Source organism: Solea solea, chromosome 15 (assembly GCF_958295425.1).
Source record: "Solea solea chromosome 15, fSolSol10.1, whole genome shotgun sequence".
NCBI classification, from domain to species: domain Eukaryota; kingdom Metazoa; phylum Chordata; class Actinopteri; order Pleuronectiformes; family Soleidae; genus Solea; species Solea solea.
The window spans coordinates 2852559-2880137 of NC_081148.1; the positions used below are offsets into that span (position 1 = coordinate 2852559).

The 27579-nt window shown below is 41.0% G+C and overlaps 1 protein-coding gene across 3 annotated transcripts; it reads right to left on the reverse strand.

Moving 5' to 3' along the window:
• Nucleotides 1-874: 874 nt before the first annotated feature.
• nvl (nuclear VCP like) lies at nt 875-27238 on the reverse strand. 3 transcript variants are annotated; one of them, XM_058651513.1, is made up of 24 exons: nt 27128-27238; nt 25824-25898; nt 24879-24949; nt 24155-24207; nt 23706-23796; nt 23560-23617; nt 22819-23064; nt 21493-21595; nt 21280-21356; nt 19940-20074; nt 19639-19740; nt 19146-19263; nt 17371-17515; nt 12122-12428; nt 10352-10573; nt 9865-9969; nt 8373-8435; nt 7888-8007; nt 7231-7330; nt 6634-6740; nt 5118-5194; nt 4910-5001; nt 3015-3112; nt 875-1749 (listed from the first exon to the last, which is right to left on the reverse strand). In XM_058651513.1, the coding sequence occupies exons 2-24, from the start codon at nt 25878-25880 to the stop codon at nt 1705-1707; spliced, it is 2592 nt and encodes an 863-aa protein (XP_058507496.1). In that variant the 5' UTR covers nt 25881-25898; nt 27128-27238; the 3' UTR covers nt 875-1704. The 3 variants fall into 3 exon arrangements, with proteins under 3 accessions (XP_058507496.1, XP_058507497.1, XP_058507495.1); XM_058651514.1 differs by having other exon boundaries at nt 10352-10570; nt 21493-21598; XM_058651512.1 differs by having other exon boundaries at nt 21493-21598.
• Between the last annotated feature and the right edge of the window lie 341 nt (nt 27239-27579).

A 27579-nucleotide genomic window follows, 5' to 3' on the forward strand; every position in this document is an offset into this window, starting at 1 on the left:
ATTTTTGTCACATTTTGGACGACATACTGAACAACTATTTTGATAAGATATTATTTAGTGCTTTTTTTTTATAATAATAGCTAGCTCTAATGTTTTTAGTAGAATATAGCAAATGAGTAAAATCATAATCATGTAGATGCATTATATGGATGGGATCTATTGTTTTGTCTGTTATCACATTTAATATATCTTGTTTACTTTAAATAGTTGGCACACGTGTCGTTTCTGGTGAGAGTGAGAAGGTGTTTTTAAATAATTAATAAACAACATTAAACAATTACACCGATATAAAACATGATAAAACAACTTTAGACTGACATTCATGTGTAGAACAGGTACAGTTTCTGTAGTAAACGGTAACGACATTAAGAGAGGGTATCCGGGCTTACAGCAGCTGGATCAGTTTAAATTTATCTTATAATCTAGTGGTGCGTGCGTGCGTGCATGCGCGTGTGTTATTGCGTGTGCGTGTGTGTGTGTAGGGATTGTCATGAGATGTGGTTGTAATCTGAGTGGGGGACTGAGCCAGTGCTCGGCCCCAGCGGCGGGCTGATACGGATCCAGACTTGTAGGGCTCCCAGCAGTCGCACAGGGCAGGAGAGACCTGCAGCCACCACCCCCCAGGATAGCTACGTATCCCCCTGAAGAAGACCAGCACTCAGACGCCAGATCTGCCCCCCCAACTGGGACAGGAGATCCGTCCTGTTGGAAAGGGGCCATGGGGGCCTGCAGCAGTGGGAAGAACATCCCTGCAGGCCAGAAGGAAGGAGGACCCTTTGTAGTGTAGGCAGTATGAAAGGATAGGCGGGACTGCGTAGGGTCTCTGGTCAGTCATGTGTCACTGCATCCTGGCCTAGAGGGCTGTTTTTTTCCATTAGGGAGAACCACAGGGGACAATCATCTGCTGACAGAAAACCATCCACTGCCTCCCTGACCAAGAGGTCCCAGACGTCTGCAGCCTGGTTCCTCCTCCCTGGTACTTACATTGACCTTAGGCTGGTCAAGTGGGAGCTGCCCAGGTCAGTAGCTCAGTGGAGGCCTGCAGTAGCCGCTCTGACTTATCCACCATCAGGAGGCCTCCCAACAAGGCTACCAACGACAAGCGCAACAAAGCTGAATGAAAAAACCTCTCTGATCGTCATGTGACACCAGAAGAAAGCGTCACCAGTCCACAGTGGTCATGTGACTCGACCGACGCATGCGTGAGATGGAATATCCAGCGCTTGTAGCTGTGCCTGTGGTCAGTGGATGAAATGGAAACATAGATCTTTGTAAACACGGACTCGTTCCACGACACACGCGTGTCAAACTCAACTAACACACTACACAGGTGTGTTTGATAAAGAACAGCAAGTAAACACACAGGTGTGTGTGTGTGTGTACTTGTCTTTGTCTGGTCTTTACATATGGTCTATGGGTGTCCTCACTAAGAATGCTGCATGTGAATGTGTGTGATAATAGAACAGTAGCTGATGTGAACATGTGATAAATGCCACTAACTGTTCTCTGTGATGAAGCACAGAGTGGCTCACGGGAAAACTGTTGATACACTTTTATTTATTAAAACAAGACAGATGATCAGTATCATGATCAGTATCACGATCAGTATCGTGATCAGTGTCGTGATCAGTATCGTGATTCCATGATAATGTTTACAAACACGTTCTTCTCTCCAGCTGGGACTGGAGCCGCTGGAGCCGCCGTTTATCTGCTGAGAGATTCTCTGAGCTTCTCATACATCTTCTGGTCCTGCACACAGGAAACATAACGCAGCGTCACTGAGGTTCACAAACACACACACACACACACAGACACACACAGACACACACAGACACACACACACACACACACACACACACAACCTTTTCCCACAAGTCCTTTCATGAGTCTTTAGCCGATTAGAGTTTAATGTGGGACGGGTCGGACCGGTTCTCCAGGACACTTGATAGCAGGGAAGGTTATGGGAGAGTGATGTGATCTAGAGCGAGCGTGTGGAGGAGGAAACACTTTCATTTCCTCAAACATGTGGAAAGTTGCCAGAGCAAATGAGTCGCTGCATTCCAACCCGAGGTGTTGTTCTACACGACAACACGAGCACACGGATGTTTTACTGTAAACATTGACGTGACATGAGAGCCACAAGCATCAAATATCTGCTCATCATCATCATCATCATCCACATCATCATACTAATGATAATGATAATGATAAAAATAGGCGTGGGGAAAAAACACAATATATTAACAGAAGTTCTGTTTGAAACTTTCAGTTTCATTTAGCACATTCACACACACATTTGTGCTGAGTCATGTGTTCAGAGGCTCTATTTTTAGTGCTGGAAGCTACTTCCTGTCTACAGTTCATCTGAATGTAACGATCACATGTGAAAGAAATCCTTATCTCTTGTTATTTCACTTTTGTTTTGCTTATTCCTTCATCTTCATTGTTTTGGTTTGATTGTTTTCTTACATGTTTATGTGATTTATCGTTCTAACACTGACTTAACTACCTTTCTATATTTGTCAGTAAGAAATAAAATATAGTCTGGTCTCTGGTCTAGTCTCTGATCTGGTCTCTGGTCTGGTCTAGTCTCCGGTCTGGTCTCTGGTCTAGTCTCTGGTCTGGTCTGGTCTCTGGTCTCTGGTCTAGTCTCTGGTCTGGTCTCTGGTCTGGTCTCTGGTCTGGTCTCTGGTCTAGTCTCTGGTCTGGTCTCTGGTCTAGTCTCTGGTCTAGTCTGGAATTGTATGCTGGGGACGTTTGATGATGTAATGTGGCTCACTCAGACGTCCTATCTGAGCAACTGAGACATTCAGATTGAAACAGATCATAAAGATCAGATCAGAACTGCATTAGAAACCACATCAGAAACCACATCAGGTCTCATGTGGTTTTTCAGACTGACAAATAAAGCCAGATACAAAGTGGATATGCTTCAGAATGTGATTTGGGCTGCAGCGTTAAAGAAGTCAATGATTCAGGTGTCCTGTGTCCTACTGCTCTCTTCACTGTCTCACCTTTTTAGACACAGAGGGACGAACTTTGATGAAGGCGTCCTCAAAGTTGTGTCTGTTCACTCTGATATCAGCCACTGAGCCAGAGGAACAGCTGGGACCTGTCAACAACAACAACAACAACAAACACAAGTAAACAAACAATAACACATGCTTTTTCTGTTAGGATCACATTACTGTATGGCATGGTATATATATATACTGTATATATATATATATACATATATATACAGTATATATATATATACTGTATATATATACACACATATATACAATATATACATATATACGTATATATTGTATATATATACAATATATATATATACACACAATATATATGTATATGTATATATTGTATATATGTATATATATAGTATATACAGTATACACACACAATACATACATACATATTGTATATGTATATATATATATATATATATATATATACACATATAGATATATATGTATATATATATAGATACACATATATACAATATATATATTGTATATATGTGTATACAATATATATAGTATATATACACACACACACACACACACGTATATATTTACACAGTATATATGTTTATACATATATATGTATGTATTGTAGTTGTAGAAACATGTCTGAGCAGTTTTGTCTAAACCTGTAACCTGGCACAACTCTTCTCTCTCTTCTGTCTCTCCCCCCTCCCCCATGTTTCCTTTCCCCCCAACCGGTCGAGGCAGATGCTGCACATGTTAGAGAGGAGTTCTGTTTCTCTCCACTGATGTCAAAGGTTCATTGTGTCTATAATACTGTCAATGTTTCTAACAGAGACTAATGTATGTTGTGATTTGACACGATACAAATGAAACTGAACTGATAGTTTAATGGAGCTGATGAAGAGACACATTGCCTGGTATAGTAGCTGCTATATACTTATTCAGTGTTTTTAATCCTCACATTGAAGTATTATTATTATCATCTGAAAAAGTTTAACAGTACTTAGTGGTCGAGCTGCTCCCCCAATAATCTACACCTTAATCTATCTAAATTGATGTTTGATTTTTTTTAAAAAACAGAAGAACAGTATGTATGAATGTGTGTGTGTGTGTGTGTGTATGAATGGTAAAACACTAGTGCACTGTGCTTATCAAAACTAGATAAGCACTACATAAATACAGACCATTGTGTCTCTATCTGTGTCTATAATGTTGTATGCTGTCCACTTTACAATGTAACGTGCCATACCTCAATGTGTGTATGTAGTAATGTGTCAGTGTACAGATAAAGTCTGGACTTAAACACAGAGGGTTATAAAGTAATAACCCTCTGTGTTCTTCTATAAGCCTCTAATCCAGACTGAGCTGAACATGTAACACAAGCGTTTTCCCCACGTTTACCATGTTTTACGGTTAGCGCTGACTGTGCTAACTGTGCTAACTGTAAAACAGTAGGCTGTTAAAACCTCACTCAGTGTCCAGGAGCAGATAAGATCACGTGGAACTCATCAATAGATAAGAAGGGACGTGACTGGTGACTTTGCTCTTTAGTGATGTGTGACCATGTCCAGGTCAAACGTCTGTCGTATTCACGGTAAAAACACAAACATGTCTCATGTTTGTGTGTGGAGGTTGTTATCCACTAGCATCACAATGTCTGTATTGCTAAAATGGCTAAAGATTTCCAACGACTAAGATACTGTAAATGGAACACAGCACTCTTGACTCTTGTTTCACACGCTGCCTTTAACGCAGTGGAGTTCAACTGTCGAGTGAAACCATGGGAATGCGTGCTAAACACTACTTCCTGCTTCCTTACCTAGTTTCACTGTTAGTTAAACACTAACCGTGTTAAACAAGAGGTAGTTAAACACTAACAGTGCACAGGTGTGCAGCAGAGGAACGGCTCAAGTTACCAGACGTAGCAGCTGGAGAGTCCTGGGACTTGATGAAGGCCCTCAGGGCGTTAACGGAAGCTTCCCTCACCAACGCTGTCAGGTCAGCACCCCTGGATCAAAAAGCACACTCACAGTGAGTCCACCTCCATTCATTCATCCATTCATCCATTCATCCATTCATCCATTCATGAGTGTTATTGTGACAGAATGACGGCTGCTGACTCACGTGAAACAATCACAGCGCTCATCAAAAGCGATCTCTTCAAGACTGACGTCCTCCTCCAGCGGAGGTTTGGTTCCACCCTGCAACAATCATCACCGTCTTTACACATCTTTACACCTGGACTTAACTAATGCACGTTAGCCTAGCATAGCACAAATACTAGTGGGTAAACCACTGAACCAGTTGGGGCAATTCATTTTTGAATAATCAGCAAATGATTAAAAATGACACCTTGTGTTTGTTCTTCTTACGACCTGCTTCATGTACAGTGTCCTCATATAATATTAGAACAGTGAGGCCAAGTCCTTTATTGTTGCTTTTACTTGACTTTACATTACTTCCTGAAAACATTTGGGTTTGACGTCAACAGATGAAAATCAGACAAGAGATGAACATTTCAGCTTTTACATCTGGATCTGATCCACAGTTTAGAACAGCCCTGGGTGTGTCAGTCATAAACACAGATGAACAAGTATTTATGCTGCGCATGCAATACAACTGTGTCGCTTTTATTTTGAAAAGCCTGACGTACGGACGCACGTATCTGCGTCTGTCTGCACAGCGACAGGTGACGCTAGTCAGTGATCCCTGACCCCCTAAAAATGTTGGCTAAATATTTCTTTACAGGCGTCAAAGGTAACGTCGTGTGCTTAGTCTGTGATACACAAGTCGCTGAGTTTAAGGATTATAATCTGAATCGCTACGACGTGACCAAACACCGAGAGAACTACAAGAATTTATGTGATGAAGAGCGGGCGAAGGAGTCGGAGGCAACGTTAAGAACGATGGTCGTGGTACTTTTCTTCAAAGTGTCTTATGATCTAACCAGCGAAGCACCATCACTCGTATGTAAACTCATCCGCTGTGATTAGTGTGTGTGTGTGTGTGTGTGTGTGTGTGTGTGTTAGACAATATATTCACTGCACTACACCACAGTAGTATAGTATAATAGTATTCATTATATAGTGTAGTCATTTGGATATTTTTAATAGCGTTGGTTAGTAACTGTGTGTTTGTATGCTGCTAAATTAACACCAAAACAATACAATTAACTGCTTTTTTAGATAAAAGAGATACATTTAAATTTAAACAATATTTTTTGTTTCTCATGTGGCCCCTGGGGGAAAACAATTGCCCACCCCTGGTTGAGAAGATAGCATTATTAGTCATCAACAGAGAATGGAGGTAAATGTCAGTGTGTGGTTAGTCAGACGTTCAGAGTGCAGCACATTTCTGCTTATTGTGCGCGTAATCTGTCAATCAAAACCTGAAAATGACTTGGTCCGTGTTTCAAGACGATTTACGCCCGTCGCCCTGATGACACGGCGCGGTCGGGGCGCACTGAGGACAGTCTGCTCCGATCGACAGTCGTGCTGGGGGCAGGCGGCCGGAGAAGCCGCAGCGAGTGCACATGTCCGCGGCCCCGGGGGGGGCGAGGCCCTTCCAAGCCGACCACTGTTACTGTGAGAACTATTGACTTTCTTCCAGTTAAGATAGTGTTACATGTGAACACACACACCTTAGTAATAGTGAGCAGGATGGCATGGCGATCTGCTGGAGGAGGCAGACCCACGTACAAGGTCTTATCCAGGCGACCAGGCCTCAGGACGGCAGGATCAATGATATCTGAGGAAAGAGTCAACAAATTCATTCAGTTACAAATTCTCAAATGATTACAGGTCAGGTAACAGCTGTGGAAGATGCTTCTAAAAATGAAATGAATCTAAATAGGTCAAAATAAATGCCTGTCACTCATTAAGTAGAGATATTATAAGTAATAAATATTCTAAAATTCTAAATAGACTGAATAATAATGATGCTCTAATGGAGCGGCTCATTTTGAAGTGAAGGACTGTGGAACCAGTTAATGGACAGAAAACTGTTACTACTACACTGTACTGAAGTAGAAAAAACAACCCTTCACAGAACAACATAGAATAGAAGCAATCCCACCAATAACAAATGAATATTTAACTGTGTAGATGCTTTTAATGACTTTATATGAGGTATGATCGTTAATGTGACCTGAGGATAGATTCACTTTCACACACATAAAAGACTCATTCACAACAAACATGGAATAGAAATGATGTCACGACCAAGTCTGGATCTGTACCTGGTCTGTTGGTGGCAGCCATGATGAAGACCTGCCGTCGAGTCTCTAAACCGTCCATCTCTGTGAGCAGCTGGTTAACCACCCGAACACTGGCTCCTGACTGAACACACACACACACACACACAGAGACACGAGGTCACTGCAACTGACTGCATTATTCTCTAGACATAGTGCTGTTAGTCACAGATAAACAACTGTCTCATGTGGTAACTGTGTGTTTCAGTCCAGTGACTGTGTCAGAGTCATGGAGAAAGAACTGAACTAATATGTTTAATGAACTGATTCTAGTGATTTGATTCAATTACACTGAAAACACTTCACTACTCACTCGTGTGTGTGTGTGTGTGTGTGTGTGTGTTGTGCAGGGATGACTCCGCCCATGTTGAGTAGGTACTTTTTTTGTAGTGGCGATGCAACCTAAACTGTGCTGAGCCGAGGTGAGGCGAGGTGAGGCTGAGGTGAGGCAGTGGAAATATGCCATTAGTGCCTCTGTCTCTTGTTAGCATGACCTAACTAGCAGGGACAATGGGGACACTTTAGACCAGGGCCCCAAGAGGCAGGGGTCCGCCCCTGGCATCTTATCCCATGCTGCACGAACAATGCCCTTTCTTCATGTGTGTGTGTGTGTGTGTGCGCGTGTGTGTCCCTCCCTCTCACCTCATGACCTGAGCGTCGAGGACACAGAGCATCGATCTCGTCAAAAAAGATGACACATGGAGCCGAGTTGCGTCCTCTCTGGAACACCTGTCTGACTGCTCGCTCACTCTCTCCCACGTACTGTGAACACACACACACGCACACACACACACGCACACAACACACACAACACACGCGCGCACACACACACACACACACAAGGAAACAAAGAAAAAGTGTTTGTACTATACAGCATACGTCACAGAAAATATTGGTAACATGGCAGCAATTTATTCCGATGACTTCCTTAAGCTAGTTAATATTAGAATACTGCGGTCATGTGTGTGGTGAGGACAAAAAAGAGACTTGCTGCAGCTTTGGTGACAGAGAGATAAGAAGGGAAAAGTCAATGAAAGAGCACAGAGGAACACCAGCTGCTGACACACCATGAGCAGAACTAAGGTAAAGACCGAGTGTGCTGGATGTGGTCCACCGCAGGGACTCACCATGTTGAGCAGCTCTGGTCCTTTGACAGAGATGAAGTTAAGACCGGATTCATTGGCCACAGCCTGTCAGGAGAAAACCAGGAGCCCAAATTAGAGACAACACTGACAGGACATACGTGGATATTTGTAGTAAACGTGCCCATAACAACAGATCAGACACGACAGTACACGACAGTACACGACAGTACACGACCCTGACATCCTCACTCTGGGGATGAATCTTCAGGAAGCTGCAGCAGCTGTTGCTAAAAAACTTGTTCCAACACATAATTGTCCCATAAATCACAAGATTCATTTGATTTATTATTTATCATTCATTTCATGGCAACGCTGCACAATCTATGATTCTTTCATTCTTTTGAGTAGTGGCACGTGTGTTTGCAGACCTGCACTTCTCACAAGACGCTGGTGCTCTGGTTACTGTATCTGTGAGATTCATTACTGTGGCTCTGAGTTACCATTACCGTTACCAGGCTGTTAGGCTACTAACCACATCCTGATTCCAGCTCTGTACTCGTCACATAATGAGAATGAAATAAGGCTTATCAATAACATCGGAGTATTTTAGCCTATATCCTGATTTATGAGATAAATGTGGATACATAGCTGCACACAGCTGTTTCTCTGGACTCATGAAAAGTTAGTGACAATAATATTACATGATCTTGAAATACACTTATTACATTTCATTTCTTTGGCTTTTTAATGTTAAATGAAGGATATTTACATGCGTTAGAAACAAGAAATTGCCTATAAATATGGTCAAATTCTTCAAATTAAATAAGCGACTTGGTTTAAATATAACTGTGTCAATTCCAGGTTCTTTCCAGCCTTTAAAACCAGAAAGTGTCATCACAGATACTTTATTACGACGATATCCAAAATCATGTACCAACATAGAGATAAAAGCCACTTATTGCTGCGCCCTATAATGAAAAAGCTCACTTTAGAATGTGCATGTTTCTGCATGAATGATACGTGTCTGTGCGTCATGAAGCTGAGTGGACCTGCACCAAGCTTCATGAATAACTGAGGATCCACTCTCAGCTTTCAGGACATTTGACACTTTCACTACTAAACTCTTAATAATAGAATAGAAATACTGACACTGAGGAGTGACAATCAAACTGACTCAAATGATCCCTCAATCCAAACTATTCAGCCGTTTTGAAGTATGAGTCTAAAGGTCCAGATTAGGGTCCGATGCTGCTCTTGACTACTCGTATGTGTGTTTGTAAAACTACTCCCATGTGCATCTTTAAGTTGAGCAGGTATCAGTGGCAATAAGCAGATGTGTCGCAATGTCAGCAGTTTGTAATAGTTTAATATAAGCAGTGAGAATAAAGTAGACGAGACTGTAAGCAGTGGATCAACAACTCCTGTGTACTGTGCTGTAAAATGACTGTCCCACAAAAACAATCACTATAAAACTATCACACTAATATAAAACATTCAAATTAGGCATTCAAACTTTTCAGAAAACAGTGTTAACCTTGGCAAGAAGAGTCTTTCCACATCCAGGAGGTCCAGCCAGCAGCAGTCCAGACGGAGCGCTGAGCCCCAGGGCTCTGAACTGCTCTGGAGAACGCACAGGGGCCTGCAGAACACACACACACACACGCGCGCACACACACACACACACACACACACACACACACACACACACACACACACACACACACACACACACACACACACACACACACACACACACACACACACACACACACACACACACACACACACACACACACACACAAATAACATTAACATATATACATATACACTGGTTCACACCTGACAATAAGTGGTTTAGGGGTTTAGTTCACTTTAGGCCGGCAGAAACCGACTCATAATTCAAACAAGACAAATTCTTCCACAACTAATGAAAATACAAAGCGTAACTTTAGCCTGCACATTTAAAACAAGTTGTGACAAAGGGTACAGCTTCCAGAGAGGAGCATAAAGCCGTTGTTCACCAGTATAGCCATGGTCAGCTCCTCTCTGATGTCCTGCAGTGCTCCCACATTCTCCCACGTGACATCGGGCACCGTGGCAAAGCCCTCCCTCTTGGCTGACGGCTGTATACTGGACAGTGAGGCCTGGAAGTCTGACATGAGGATGCACAGACTGGCCAGCTCACCCTCTGACAGCGTGTCTGTGGACTTTAACAGGTGCAGAAGGTGCCACAGCTCCCCCTGCTGGACACAAAATAAACTGCAAACTGCTGATATTCCATATATAATATATGTGTAATTCTAGGGCTGCAACTGACTACTATTTTCATGATCAAATGTTCACATCTAAGAAACAATCAAGCACATTCATTGTTGCAGCTCTATGTCATTTAGTTTGGGTTTTTTTTCCCTCATCTTTCAAAACCTTTAAATAAATCTTTTTTATTTAAGTGTTGACTGACTGGCCTTGTGTACATTTTTATTGGTACATCTAAGATCAGACTTTCATCTTTGATAACTATAAATTAACCCGCTTTACTGTAATTTACTCCTGTATAAAGTCATTTGGAATAGTTGATTTTCTCTGTGGGCGCTTGTTAGGGGTGAAACAGTTCATTAAAAATCCGTCCCGTTCCATATGCTCGTCACGGTTCGCGACACGCGTGTACCGCTGGGTTTACGACGCGCAGCGTAGCGTAAACCTTGCTCCAGTAAACCCAGTCAACTTTTTTTTTTTACATTTGCTACGAGGAGGCGTGTCCTGTTGAGTGCTGCAGGTCAGTTGCATAAATGTCAAGAGAAGACGCAGCTTATGTTCTAACTGTGACTGCTTGTGTAAAAAAAATATGAAAAAAACCCAACCCAACCGAAAACCGTGACATGAACCGAACCGTTCCACCCCCAACGCTTGGTGTGGGAGAGTGAGTGGCTTTCAAAGAGACAAACTTCAGGTCCCAGCCTGGAATGGTTGCAAATGGCAAGATAAAGCAGGTCCTAACATACACTTAAGCATGTGTAGATTATATTAGATTAGCCTTTTCACTGACAGCACGCTTTCATATGTCTACATTAAGGCCTACACCAGGGGTGGGCAACATTTTACTTTCACCCCAACCGGTCGAGGCAGATGCTGCACATCTGTGAGTCTGGTTCTCTCCACTGATGCCTCGTGTTTGCTCATTGTGTGAACTGTTGTGTTCCTCTGCTCTCCATGATGTGGTCTGTGTACAGAGCCTTGAGATAATGTATGTTACATGTTATTTGGTGCTATAGAAATAAAATGGAATTTTCCTTTCCAGAGGGCCACACTGACATAAATAAAGCAAGGGAATGGCCACAAATAAAATCTTTTAAAGGAATAATAATAATAAATAAACCCACCATGCACAGCATTTACATTTTGAAAGTAAAAATGCTTAAATAAAATGTAGCTGTACCGTCACTGATACATCTACTTTCTTATGACCATTTCAAAATAAAAGTCTAGCTGTGTTTTAACTCATTAAATGCAGTTAATGTGAGGGTGCAGAATGAAATATTTCTTCTGAATTGTTCTGTTTTTGAGGCACTCATGTTAACTCCAATTGTGTCCGATGATCTGTCACTCAAAGCTGAGCAAGAGTCAACTTAAGGTAACTCGTGAGGATGTTGCAGGTCAGATAAAACCTGACTGTGTGTGGCCTAAACAGTGAATGCTGACTGTGTGTCAGTACTGCCAACAACCACACTTCAAAAACCCTCAACTACATCTTCACCTCCCTTTGGTGCAACATGTGCTCTCATTGGTCATACCTGCAGGAGACTCTGTCCCAACTCTTCCTGAGAGCCTGTCTTCATGTCGGTTGTCTGTTGCTCTTTGACCTCTTCGTCTGTCACTGCAGCCTCGGCGTGACCTCCGCTTGCTGACAGTTCTGCGGTGGAGCTCTGAGTCTGCCTTTGTTCTCTCATCTGAAGCAGAGCTCTGTTAACAGCGCTCATGGCAGCTTCTCGGCACAGAGCCATGAGGTCAGCGCCCACATAGCCTGGGGTGAGGTGAGCCAGCTGGTGGTAGTCAAAGTCCGGAGGCAGCTTCAGCTTTCGACACAACGTCTTCAAGATCCTGAAATCGCACAAATCAAGTTTAGTTCCAGAGACTGTCATCGGTTTGATATGAGCTTTATTTGTGGCTTATTATCTTATTATCTCATTATCGGTGTGTTAACAGCTGCTGTGTGAATTCACTGAGGAGAGGAGACCGTCCCGGACATCGTGACACAGATGACGGTGTGACCATCTCTGATAAATGTGATGAACACATGAATTAGAGCTGAAGATAAAGATGTTGAGTGAAAGAATGTGGAGTTTATAAAACTACTTTTAACACGTTATTATTGTTCCTAATAATATGCTCATGAGTCTGCAGGTTTTCTGGCCTGACTTTATGTTAATATTTGCTGATCATCAGTCTGTGTGTTATTCACATATCTTTCATCCGATCGATTTCAAACTTGACAAGTGTCTTGCTACGAGCACGAGTAAGTGCACAGCCAAGTTTGACGTTGTTTGGATAAGTAATGCAAAAGATGCTGTTAAATATATTTATATATAATATAAATCTTTTGCACGGGCACTAGTTCATTCCAATGTAAGAATGATATCAATATAATAATAATAATAATAATAATAACTAGTACCGCAAGCGGTAATTGACGGGTTCGAGCTTGACGGCTCGCGAGTCCCCGTGCGTCCACGTCGCAGCGCGAGTCCTCTTCCTCATCTTCCGTTCATTCACCGCTTGTGGTACTGGTTATTTTCAGCTGCATCCCCGCGCAATGTCAGGCGTGTCCTTTTAAAATGGCCGTCTTCCTGTTGGGTGAAAGGCGTGTCCGTAAACGTGTTTAGGGAAGGTACCTTGACTTACATAACAAGTTTCGTGTGGATCGGAGAATGTCAGACTTTACTTCCTGTTTCGGGAGTTGTACTTCCTGTAAGGAGGTCATCCTTTACAGACATGTTCAGGGCGGGTCTGAGGTCTAACAGTGTGATTTCGTCTATAAGTTGTTATTTTTGTGAAAAACAACTGATGGTATCAGAATTGAAGCTGAATTTTAGAAATAACTAGTTATTTTTGTGATAGAACATCTGATGGTATAAGAATTTAGGGTGCATTTTCTCTTTTTTCCCTCTGTTACTTTTTCTCTCTTCCCATTTTCCCTGTTTTTTTTTTCCTTGGCCCCTCTTGCAGTACCTTTTGCCCCATCTTTCCCTTTCAGAGCAGCATGAGAAACTGTAAATGTTAGATTTGATAGATTTGTAGGCAAATGCCTCCATCATGTGGCGAACAAAGGTTACTGCACTGACTAACAACTCAGTAGAGTGGATCCTGTGTAGTGTTCTTATGTCAACACCATTGAACGATTTGTTATCATATTCAGCAAGCATCATCTACCATGTGTTTTACATGTTTTCATTCATTTTGAGTATGATACAATGAAATTTGTTAAAGTTATAAGGGAAATTGTGAACTTGTATTTTCTGTTACCACCAGAAGGCGCTGTTTTCAAAATGTACAGTTTTTGCATAAGCATCTTCAGCAAGATCCCATCATCGATCGTCACGAGTTTGGTTAAGATCTGACCTTCCATCGCAAAGTTATAAGAGTTTGTTGTTGTAGCGAAGTACCAGACGTCATATTGTCTGCCGTCAACAGGGGGCACTGTTTTTGAAAGTGAATATTTTCATATAGGCATCTTCAGGGATTGACTATCATCAATCCTAGCAAGTTTGGTTCAGATTGGAATAGCATTCGCAAAGTGGTAGCAGTTTGTTTTTTGTCGCAAATATCTGACTTTGCAGTGTTGTCATTGCAACACTGTTGAACAATTTGTTATCATATTAGGCACGCATCATCTACCATGTGTTTTGAATGTTTTCCCAAATTTTGAGTTTGATACAAGGAAATTTGTTAAAGTTATCAGGGAAATTGTGAACTTGTACTTTCTGTTACCACCAGGTGGCACTGTTTCCAAAATTTACAGTTTTTGCATAGGCATCTTCAGCAAAAGCCCATCATCGATCATCACAAATTTGGTTAAGATCTGACCTTCAATCGCAAAGTTATAAGAGTTTGTTGTGTGTTGCGAAATACCAGACTTCCTAGTGTTTGCCACCACCAAGAGGCGATGTTTTCAAAATTTACAGTTTTTGCATAGACATCTTTAGCAAGGGCCCATCATCGATTGTCACTAGTTTGGTCAATATCTGACCTTCCATGGCAAAGTTATAAGAAATTGATCTGTGTTGCGAGGAATCGTGATTTTCGCCAACTTTGCCGCCCTTCTTCTTGTTCGCCGTGATACTTAATGAAAAGATTTTGATACCTTTGGATCCTCAACTTGTCCACAGTGACCTCACAAAGTTTGAAGGTGATCCCATCAAAGCTCTATGACAAGTGCGTTCACATACCATTGGTGCGAAATGGCCAAAATCTGCTAAAAATGTACTTTCAATCCAAGATGGCGGCTTTCTTGTTCGTTTTAGAGCTTAGGCTGCTTTGAATTTTTTGACCGTCCCGACCTAAGGAACGCGTGAGTACCAAGTTTAGTGCATGTACATTAAACGTGCTCCTCAGGAGGACAATTGTTAGGGGTTATAAGAGTTTTGCCTTTTGTTGTGAAGAATTTGAATGAACACCAACTTTGGCGCCCCCTATCTCAAAAACCATGCGACATTTTGAAAAACTTTTAATATCTTTAGATCCTCAACTTGTCCACAGTGACCTCACAAAGTTTGAAGGTGATCCCATTAAAGCTCTATGACAAGTGCGTTCACATACCATTGGTGCGAAATGGCCAAAATCTGCGAAAAATGTACTTTCAATCCAAGATGGTGGCTTTCCTGTTCGTTTTAGAGCTTCGGCTACGCTGACTTTTTTGACCGCCTGGACCTAAGGAACGCGTGAGTACCAAGCTTCGTGCATGTACATTCAACGTGCTCCTCAGGAGGACAAGTTTTACGGGTTGTAAGAGTTTTGCCTTTTGTTGTGAGAAATATGAATGAACGCCAACTTTGGCGCCCCCTATCTCGAAAACCATGCGACATTTTGAAAAACTTTTAATAACTTTAGATCCTCAACTTGTCCCCAGTGACCTCACAAAGTTTAAAGGTGATCGCACAAAAGCTCTAGGACTAGTTCATTCAAATACCAGGCGTCATAGTGTCTGCTGTCACCAGGGGGCGCTGTTTTTGAAAGTGAATATTTTCATATAGGCGTCTTCAGGGCTGGACTATCATCAATCCAAGCAAGTTTGGTTCAGATTGGACTCGGATTCGCAAAGTTGTAGCAGTTTGTTTATTTGTCACAAATATCTGACTTTGCAGTGTTGCCATGGCAACACCGTTGGACGATTTGTTATCATATTAAGCACGCATCATCTATCATGTGTTTTGAACGTTTTCACAAATTTTGAGTTTGATACGATTAACTATGTAAAAGTTATTACCGAAATTGTGTATTTTTTGTATTTTCTGTTACCACAAGGAGGCGCTGTGCTAAAAATGTACGTTTTTTTCACAGACTTCTTCAGCAATGGTCCATCATCAACCCTAGGTAATTTGGTTGGGATGTGACCTTCTATCGCAAAGTTATAAGAGTTTTGTTGCCTGTAGCGAAAAATTTAAATTTTCATCAACTTTGCCGGCCCCTTTCTCGTACGCCATGATACTTATTAAAAAGTTTTCAATAACTTTAGATCCTCAACTTGTCCACAGTGACCTCAGCAAGTTTAAAGGTGATCCCATGAAAGCTCTAGGACAAGTTCGTTCAAATACCGATGATGCGATATGGCCAAAATCATCAAAAAATGAACTTTCAATCCAAGATGGCGGCTTTCCTGTTCGTTTTAGAGCTTCGGCTACGCTGACTTTTTTGACCGGCCCGACCTAAGGAACGCGTGTACCAAGTTTCGTGCATGTACATTAAACGTGCTTCTCAGGCCTACGCGTTTTAGGGGGTGGAGCAGTTATTTGCCCCGCCCACTTTCATTTTTTAACGCACATTCCCCGAAACACTAATAAACGTAAATTTACACCAGGTCTGATGCGGTTGCAAAAATTGGTGAGTTTTGGGGCATGTTCAGGGCCTCAAAAACGCGATTCATTTGGAAGGCGGAAGAAGAAGAATAACTCTTACGATTACAATAGGGTTCTTGCAACCAAGTTGCTCGAACCCTAATAACAGTGAGCTTTATATTCTGTGAAAGAAACATTTGTTTGCAATAAAACTGTAGAAATATTTCAAATGTGTTTACCTGTTATGAGTTTGATGATGTCAAATAAACATACAGTTCACAGAAAAATGCTCCACAATGTACACACTGTGTATTTTCCATAGGTTTTTTTTTCAGTTTACAGCAATTTTGATTATTATCATACAGTATATGTCAGTATATACAGTATAAATGACGAGCTGAGGCGAATGTTGCAGATATGATCCTTTCACCTGGTCGAGGTCTTCTAAAAAAGCCAAAGACCAACCAGGTACATTTTCTTCCCACAAAACGGACAAAACCTCACTCAGGTATCCATTATCACCACACACAGAAGTCAAGAATTGACCACTCACTGTGTCATTACCAGGTCGCTCACAGCATTTTGGACATTCTGTGGTTTCAGGGTTATAAAAGAAAATAGAATTTGTTTTAACTTTTGTTCATTTGTTTCAGTATTTGTAAAAGTGTTTGTACTTCCAGGCCACCGTAGATAAGACTGAAGAGACTGGAGAGACGAGAGGATGTTCTTGAATCCAATTACACAGTGTACAGTGTGTCAAACTTGCACACAGTGTTCATGAAGCTGCATGATCATGCAGCTGAACATCTCTCACCTCACTCTTCTCTTCCAAGTGTGTTGGTGAAACTATCTTAAGCCTTAAGCCTTAAGTTAGCATCAAACATCAAAAGTGGTTCAGTTTGTCCAGTGTGTTTACTATCGTAGAGCTGACCCTGCTCCTGATATAAATAGAAAAGGCTCATTCTAGGCTAAATTGTTTTATTATGACTGACCTGAGACGGGCTGCTTCATCAGGGATCCCCAGGCAGATCTCTTTGTCGAAGCGTCCAGCTCTACGGAGGGCAGGGTCCAGAGAGTCTGGCCTGTTGGTGGCGCCGATGACCAGGACCTGAGTGGTCACTGTCAGACTGTTTAAGTCTGTCAGGAGGAAAGCAGCAAAAAACAAATGTCATTTACCCACTGACTTCAGTAAAGTGCTCACTGCCACACCAAAGTTTATTTTAGTTACCAGTTATACAGTTATAACTAACTTTATTTTAGTTATCAGTTATAACTAAGTTTATTTTAGTTATCAGTTATACAGTTATAACTTAGTTTATTTTAGTTATCAGTTATACAGTTATAACTAACTTTATTTTAGTTATCAGTTATACAGTTATAACTAAATTTATTTTAGTTATCAGTTATAACTAACTTTATTTTAGTTATCAGGAACACAGGAGTTTTGTTCATAAGGTCACAGGAGTTGCATTGTTTGAGGAGTTCTGTGCGTTCAGTCTGAACGACCCTGTGATTGGAGAACATCTCCAAACTGCTCAGTGACAACAGGGCGGGGGAATTTATCATGATCTCATCATACGTCATATCATGATAAGGTATCTGTGATTACTCTCCGTGGTTTTAAAGGCTATTACATTGTTAATCTGTTGTAATAATAATAATAATAACATAATATTAAATACATTTGTGAAATAAATATAATAAATTAATATTCTATATTTATTAAAAAATACATGGAATTGACAAAATTATAATTGAAAAAGTCACTTCTTTAATATTCAGCCTAATTGTTTGTGTTATAGCAGAATTTTACCATATTTATGGTGAATTTCATTGTTTCTAACACGTAAATATCCTTCATTTATCATTAAAGCCAAAGAATGTGTTACGACTGTTGTGGTTATTTTACAGTCGAATTGCTGTGTGTGCTTCGTGTGTGTGCCCTGTGTTTTTTTCTGTCATCAATCTCCTAGGAAAATTGCTGTGTGTCGTAGCCGTGGCAGGATTGGTGGAGTGGTTCTGGGCCCTGCCTCTCGATTGGCTGTACTCGATCACCACCACCTGATACATAAGGAGCCAATATGGTGGACGGCAAAAAGGCAAAGGAGCAGCACGGCAGCACAGCAGCACGCACTTCCTCATCCTCCTCTTCTCCCAACAGGCCACACTTCAGCTGTAGTTTAGTTGTTGCTGTTGTTTCAGTAGTAGGGGTGGACTGTCACCGTGTTTTGTTACAGCGTATTCTCCTGTTTATTTAGTTAGGGAGGTAAGTTCCTGTCATTTGGTTTGTTTACGGTTGCTAAGGTAAGGGTAATTGTTTTTGTTTGTTATTTTGGCCTTAGTCCACCCTGAAGCCTAGACCTCAGTTCATCTATTTTTTGTCATTTAACCTACTTTTTGTAAATAAATCATTCTTTTTTTGAATATAAAGCTAAAAATCGTTTGTGGTCACTTGGGACTTGGGGAAGATGAGGCCTTATCACGTTATGTCCTAGGCCCCCTAGACTAAGAATATTACCTGAAATGAAAGGTAAGAAGTGTATTTTAAGATCATGTAATAGATCATGTACAGTCACTCTACATGGAGAGGTATAAAACCTTTGTGCAGCTTTATATCCACATGTATCTCATATCAGAGATTGACTGATCAATAACCACAAATACATGTCGCCTACCCCAGCTTTAGTTTGTTCTTCTCATTTGTTCATAAAACAATCAAACGTGAGTGAAACTGACTACATGGTAAAGTGAAGGCGGAGCATCGTACCATCCATGCAGGTTAGCAGCTGGGCTACTATCCTCCTCTCCATGTCCTTGGAGGCCACCTCTCTCTTGGGTGTGATGGCATCGATCTCATCTATGAACAGGATACATGGGGCAGAGCTCTGAAAGGGCACATGTTCAGAGGGAAGGACACGGTCAGCATTATTAAGCCCATCAGCTCCAGGGGGAGTCTGGTGCTGTGCCGAAGCTGGAACGAGTTCTTTGTCTGTGAACCACCCAGAAAACTCAAGTCCAAAAAAATGGTTCCACTCTGGAAACTCGTTGCTGCTCCAGAAATAAGAATATCTGGACATTTCAGATATGAGATGGTGGAGAAGTTGTTTATGTTGCACTTTTAGTCGCCTTTTTTAGAGTGATGTGGAGTGATGTGTAATGGCTTGACTCTATGGTGGTTCTATCCTATGGAAAAAGAAATAACAGTATCTATATACTGTATCTGGCTCCAGTGACAGAAGAAAAAGAAGAACACTACTGACCACAGCCAAGTCAAACAGCTCTCTGAGCTTCTGTTCAGACTCTCCAGACACTCCTGACACTAGCTCAGGAGCAGACACCTTCAACATGGGCAGCTGCAGCTCCTGAAACACACATCACATCACTTTATCACTTCACCACATTTTCATTCTTATGCCATGTTTTCAGTGAGACACTGAGGCTCATTCTCGATGCAGGTGGTGCTCTCAGCTCTGTTAGTCTGAACCTGAACAATGCAATAGTATGCAGACTGTGCTCAAGGTTAAAACACATGATGTGTGGTCAAATAATGGCAGCACTCACACCAGCCACAGCCTGAGCCAGCAGGGTCTTCCCACAGCCTGGAGGTCCATGGAGGAGGAAGCCTCTTGGAGGAACCATCCCCAGATGCTGGTAAACTTCTGGGTGGCGCATGTGGATCAGCAGCTTACACACCTCCTGCAAGAATGTCACATGTGGAAATTGCAGTGAAAATGCATAGTATATATACTCATATAGTTAAAACCGTTAAATTCAATTAAATGAAATTGCAAGGCACCTCCATGTTAACATACAGGTTAATCTGTGGGTTAAGTTTACAGTACGAGGGTGGGCTGAAAGATTCATAGGCTGAGTGAGAAGGAGGAATACCAGAAGAATGAAACTTAGCATGCATTCAATTCAACCTTTCCTGATACTAACTGCATTGTTTGTCATGTTTGATAATTGAGGACTTTGAAATGTTAACATTTTGTGAAAATACGCAAATGTGGCACATCTGCAGTAAAGACGTGTTTCCCCCGAAGGACATTCATGCTGACATGGTTGCTACAGTAGGGGATGATGCTCCGCCTTAATTAACTGTGCATTAGTGGGCAGCTGAATTCAAGAGGGTTAGTGAGAGCCTTGAAGATGACCCAAGGACTGGACGTCCTGCCACAGCCAGAGACAAGACTCTGCACTTTGAGCCAGAGACAAAAAGACAGTCCATGCAGTGGAGTTGAGGACTTCTTTACTCTCAGGATGAGAACTTCAAGGGCATCCAAGTGCTGCAATTCCATATAGACCGCAGGGGAGACTATGTTGAAAAAGAAATGGTCTTGGGTTTTCAGCCCACCCTCATACATGACTTAGAGAGTCATAGGATTGCTGTAGGACTGCAGGCATCAAATGTTGTGCTGACTATGAGCGATTTGTTGTCAGCTGCAAAACCTTACGACAACCAGATTATCAGACGGTATAAAAGTAGGGGTGGGATTTTCTAGCAAAAATGCTATTGGAATATTCAATAACATTATGTGTCAAATATTCTAAAGTCCAGCACATGAGAGCCAGTGAAAGGAATACAGGTTTCAACAAGATGCATTCAAAGACCCTGGTAAAGTTCATCATTTCTGTTGGAAATGAGCAGGAGCAGCTTGAAGATGCTTTCAGGAAACCTCGTAAATGTCTTCACTGCTGCAAACACACATGAAGTCCACTAACTAAATGGGTTAATTACACAAATTAGGTTAGTCATTGGAGTAGAAACGTTTTGAATCTTTAAATATATTAAAAATAGTCACAGTAACTGATGGGCTTTTCATAATCAAGTGAATCATAGAATACTCATGTCCATCCCTAGTGTAAACTAGACTAAAGTGAACAAAGATAAGTTAACTCACCGTTAACATGTCGTCGTTGCCACCTACGTCCTCAAACTTCAGAGTGGGATACTGCAGCTCTAGTGACTTTGACTTTGCTGTAAAACAATTCATCAGAACAAAATAAGACGTTATGCAACATTATGGAATTTCAAGGACCTCACATTCAGATCTGATTTTAAAAACCATACCATCACACACACAGACTGACAATGACACAGTCCACTGATCTACCTTTCTTTATAAGGGTTTGAGTCTCAATAGTTTCAGTCGACTTCTTTGTTCTTTTCTTAGACTTTCTGTGGGATTTCTCAGGCTCCAGCATGGACACGTCGCTCTGCTGTGGACACAAACACATTCATGTCAGTCCATGCATGAGTTGAGCCACAACAACCAAACACACAATTTCATGTCACTGCAAGTTCACAAGAAAAATACAACTCACGATTATTTTCATAATGGATTCATCTGAAGATTATTTTGAATCGAGTACTTTTTTGGTCCATGAAATGTGTTTCTTAAACCTGGAAATGATGTTTTCAAATATCTTGTTTTGTTCACAAACCAAAATGATTCAGTTTGAATGATTTATTTGTTATAAGGAGCATATTCACATTTAAGAAGCTGAAAAATCAGAATTTTATTAAAAAAAAAACACCCAAATCCATTTATCGATGGTTAGTCATAATACTTGAAAATGAATTTAACAATCAAATAACTGATTAATCGAACAATCGTTGCGGCCCTAGTTTGTTTGTCAGTTTCATCTGTAAGTTGTTAACATAGGTTTTGGTTATGACTCACAACAATACTCTACTGACCAACACGTGTTTTGTTTTTTTAAGGCTGGGCATTGCTAAATTCTATTTGAATATTATTATTTGACACATTTTAAAATATTCTAAACTCCACTGCATGAGAGCTAGTGGAAGTAATGCAGAGTTCACAGATTTTCAAGTTAATCAGATGTATTCAAAGACCCTGGTAAATGTAATCACTTCTGCAGGATCTACAGCGTAGAGGAGCATCTCCAAGATGCATTCAAGAAACCTCATAAATTGTATAATTTCTGCAAAGATGACAGATGAATCCACTAACTAAATGCTGGCTGCTGTTGTGGTAATATATTTACCACAAATGAGGTCGTTTTTGGAGGAGAAAGATTTTTTTAATAAATACAATCATTGATAAAATATTGACAGTAACAGACCAACTTTTTCTAATAAAGAAATAATCATGCCCTACACTATTTTTTATCCATTTATGCTCTGACTGTTTTAGACTCAGTAGCAATGCCCACTCCTTTCCTTTGTGCCCTGTGATTGGTCGAAGTCTAACACACATGACACTACAGATTTACAGTCTAGAGTGCAGAGGTGTTATTTTGTCTCTGATCATGTGATCACCTCTGAACCTTCAATCTTTAATTATTTACTGCAGTGTGTAACTTTAGCAGTTTTTGTTGTTGTCTGGTCTTTGTGAACAGAAATGTCCTTGATTTGAAAACAGCTCCTGGAAACACAGGTTAAGAAGCATGTGAGGACATCACCTGTTGCGTACATTTGTCATTGTGTTGGTGGGCTCCTCGTCACACAGGTCGATGAGGATGTTGCTCTTCTCATGACCTCTCCCTCTGTCGATGAACCAGCCCCCTGTGGAGACCAGTGTCCCTGCAGCGGGAGCCGCAGCATCTGCACTCACAGGGTTGCCCTCAGGACGGTCCTCTCTCCTGGGCGAGCTGCTAACAGAATCAGGGTTTCCCTTCCGGTACAGTGACGTCAGAGAGCTGTTCATGTGGTTGGTGGGCTGTGGATAGTGACAGGCAGCAGCCCAGCATGGTTAGACCTCACTGTCACAAAGTGCTGAGCTAATAACTAATCAACATTTGCTTATCAATTTGTTTTTCTGCAAATATTTCCGGATTTCTTTGCTTCTGAAACATGAAAACTAGATCAAAAGTAGTTTGAGGATGGATGATGGACATTTAATGAAGGCAAGGACTGATTCATCTAGAAAATAATTGGAATATTAATCAAGAATGAATATAATCATTAGCTGCAACTAGAATTTTGCATGTTAGTCACAGAGATACGACCTGGAGTAGCTTATCTTACCATTGTTTTCAAACCATATCATATGCTACTGTTGATATAGTACAGTATATCACACATTTAGCACTGTTCAGACATCTGGTAACATCTGTCTGTCTGCAGAGAGCTGACCACATCACACGTGACCAGATCCCACTTCCTGCTCTATATACACAATACAGATAGATTACACCTTGAGTTCACTTCTTACAGCGTCTCCCAGAATGAGTTCAGTGTCTGTGGAGTCCTCTGAGCTGCTGCTGCCCTCACTGTGAACACACATTAGTGCGGCATTAGATGTACATACAGTATAAAGAGACAGAATGAGGATAAGACAGGTGAGAAAGTGTCGCTTACCCATCCACGTCGTGGCTGTGCTTGGCTCTCTTTGCCAAGTGTTTGCTCTCAAGAAGATTCAGCCCAGAATCTTTCATGACAAGTTCATAAACTTGGAGGGGACAGGAAACAGATGAAACCCTCATCACAACACACGGTGCACACCAAAACATCACATCAACACCACCAGTAATATGACTCAACGTTTAGTCTAGTACATAACACAGTCGATGGCGTCGTAACCTAAATATCAACTTTACTTCTTTCTTGCTAAAAGTTCAAGCACTTTCCATTTTCAAGTTTTTTTTTCTTCCCAAATTGTTATACTTTCAAAGATTTCAAAGACCCGTGGGAACTCTGCTTGTACTTGTGTTGTTCTTTTCTCCTGTGACCACATTAGAAATATTACAATGTCACGGCAGAAATAACCCTTACAGTGTGAAGAAGACATCAGAGCTCTATTCGCTTACTTTTCTCTACTTGAATCCTGAAGGCCGTCTTGTTTCTTCTGCCATATTCCACTCTAAAAAAAGAGAAACAAAATCACACACATCATTAAAATATACACTTTTTACACGTGTTTTTGGTGTAGTCGTGTTATGGTATGGTTCAAGTATTATTTCATTCTGACAGGGGTTTCACTTAAAGAAGGGAGAGAATTGTCTTTTCTCACTAAAAATGTAAGTTATGGAGGTCTAACTTACAAACATGAACTTGTTTCTATGGTTTCTGCAGAAAGAGCTACTTCCCCTCTCAGTCTGCCTACAGAGAGCTCTCCTACTCTCTTTTCTAAATGACGCAGATACACACCCAAAAGCAACAAACAGAGGAGTGCTTAAACAAACTGTAAAAACTAGAGTTTTAGTATGTCGACTGAGTTGATGACTTGGAATTACAGCATCATCTCGAGTGGATGTTTGTTTGTTTGTTTGTTATTAACCAGGTGTGGTACAGTATATCATAAAGTAAGTAAAAACACTACAAATTCAACAGTAATTTCAAAGACATGAAGTTATGATAAATGTATACCAACAACACACATGAAGCAGTGTTTTCTGTTTTTCCTTGATTTCAATGAATAAATAATAGTTTACTGTATCTGCAATAACATCATTGTTTTGTTTATGACAATGTTTACATGAAAAAGCATAAGGGCACTGATAATTAATTATCATTATTATTATCAGAACTTGCCTGTACAGTCTTTGTAGTTCCACAGCCATGTCTGAAAGGTCCACATACTCTCTGCTGCTGGACGCCAGATACTGAAAACACAAGTCATGACAGGGATATTCAATATTCAGGTCTCACAAGAGTCTCATACTGTCAGGTTCTGTGTTTTGTCGTAGCTGGGTTTTTATGGGATAGGGTTAGAACTGATTACATCTTTTTAAAAGTATTTATATATGAAAATAAATGAACTTTGGGCACACTGCGTTTTAGTGGACCTGAAACAGTATTGTTTGAAAACCTCTCAAAATGCTGGACTCATGTTTCCGTGTAGACAGCGAACACGATGGTGTCATGTATACCAGCTCTCTCCTGTGCCGTCATTAATTGTTTTAATGTCAATGAAAAGTAACTTTGAGTCGTCTGTGTGGACGCAGGTATTTCCTGAAACGATACGATTTACGGGGATATTTTTAAAAGAAAAAAAAATGTAGATGTGTTTCCATGGAGACGTGGCCTAAAGCAAGTCCAGTCGCCCACAGCTAATTACTGAAGACCCGGGTCTGACTGAGGGCCTTTCTGTGTGGAGTTTGAATGTTTTGTGGGTTTTCTCTGGGTTCTCTGCTTTCCTCCAACATGCTGAAAACATGCAGAGATTAACTGGACACTCTAAACTGACCACAGGTGAATGGTTGTTTGGCTCTGTGTGTTTGCCCTGTGATGGAGTGGTGACGTGTCCAGGGTGTGACCCCACCCTTTGTCACAGTGACCTTCATGTGGAGGTAAACAATGAATGCCAGAATAAATTAACTTAACTAAAATAGCATTTTAACCAACACAACAAACGCCTGGTCTAATTACTGACAAAACTGTGAAAATGAACTGGCTCCCATTCCCAGAATTCACAAGTCGTGGTTTGACTGTATTTCTTTCTCTGTACATACACAACAAACCCAGATAGATGTGTACCTGCTCCACTCTTTGTCTGAGGCGACTGTCTATGTAGCCACCACCTTTGTTCTTCATGTCTGTGCTTCTATGAACCTGCAGGAGGAAACACAACAACAAACACCTCACTCCATCTGCAAATGCTTTAAGGTCACTCAATGAACATGTGAACATCTATGTAGCTGTCATTTAACATCACTACTTTCAAGTATGACTGCTGCAATATAAATATACTTTGAGAATTATAGAGGCCACTGTTCTGCTGTAGCCTTCTCTAGATCTGTGCCCGTCTCTGAGCTCTTCACGCACTTTCTTGGTGTTTGCTCTGATATGCATAGTCAGCTGTGAGGCCTTCTATAGAGAGGTGTGTGCCTTTCCAAATCATGGCCAATCATTTTTTAATTGGTTTTATGTAAATGAACAAAGAGGAAAAATCATTTGTGCTCTTCGATCCATGGTTAGAGTCTTCTTATTATTAGTGACAGAATCCACTCCACTTCTGTCTCTGTGTGGGACTTCTTGCTTTAAGACACCACAGCCAACCCGAGGGCAAAGGTCAACACATCATGTCCCTGTGATGCGGCAGTACAGACTCATCGCTGCTCTCATCAAGTTGTTTTGGGCTGAAACAATTACTTGATTAATCAATTACAAATCTATTTTGATAATGGATTAGTCAGTTTGAGTGTTTGTGAAATCATTTAAACAAGTTTTTTAGCTTCTTAAATGTGAATATTTTCTGTTTCTTTTGAGCCATATAACAGACATTTGAATGCCTTTGATCATGCATTTTAGGCATTTGAAATAAACTTGCGTGGACCCCGACCCTGACCCCCACCACGTTAGTAATAGATGAACCTCCAGAAAAAGGGACATTTCCCTGTTTTTTCTGCATCTAAAACACATTGGAGCAGGTTCACATCCAAACTCATGATGATGTAAAACTGTAGAACTGTCAGACGTGGACTGGATTGTCCCAGAGAGGTAGATTGTAGATTCTTTACAATAATGTTTCTGATTGTTTTCCTGCAGACTACATTAGACCAGGTACAGACCGAAAACATCTACACTTAGATTTGTATTTTCTGATTTCCTATTGATTAAGGGACGACTGATTGAATTGACAGTGTTTACTAGATAGTGCCCACACACTGCTGCTAATGCTAATGCTCACACATTAACATTATCAATTATTATTTATCAGCAACTGTTAAGAGAATATACTATGTCTGAACGTACACACACACACACGAAGTCAAAGAGTTGTAGTTTTACGTGACGTGACGTGACGTGGTATGTGTGTGTGTGTGTGTGTGTGCTCTTACCGCTGCACTCCCAGTATGAGCTACAGGCACTAATGTGATAAACTTTAGAGTTGCTGTACATCAGCTTCTCTCCCGCAACGTGACTACGAAACACACAGCTTGACCCGGAAATGAACCTAGCTTACAGTTGATCAGCGTCATCGGCGCATTACTGCCACCTTCTGCTCCGGAGTGGGGATCACAGTCTGTATTTTCTCTTATTGTATTATCGTCTGATTGTATAAATTGTTGTTTTTCTTTTTGTTTTTATTAGACAATAATAAACGTTATGCCAGGGTTACACATGTACACATAAATACAACCATACAACATGGAAATGAGATCTTTATTTGTCAAAAACATATAGAAATGAAAGAATAAAGAAGGCCTGTTGTTTCAGGGCTGGCTTACAGAGCTCGGCAAAGAAAGAATGTCCTATAGTACATAAAATAAACAACATTAATAAATATAAT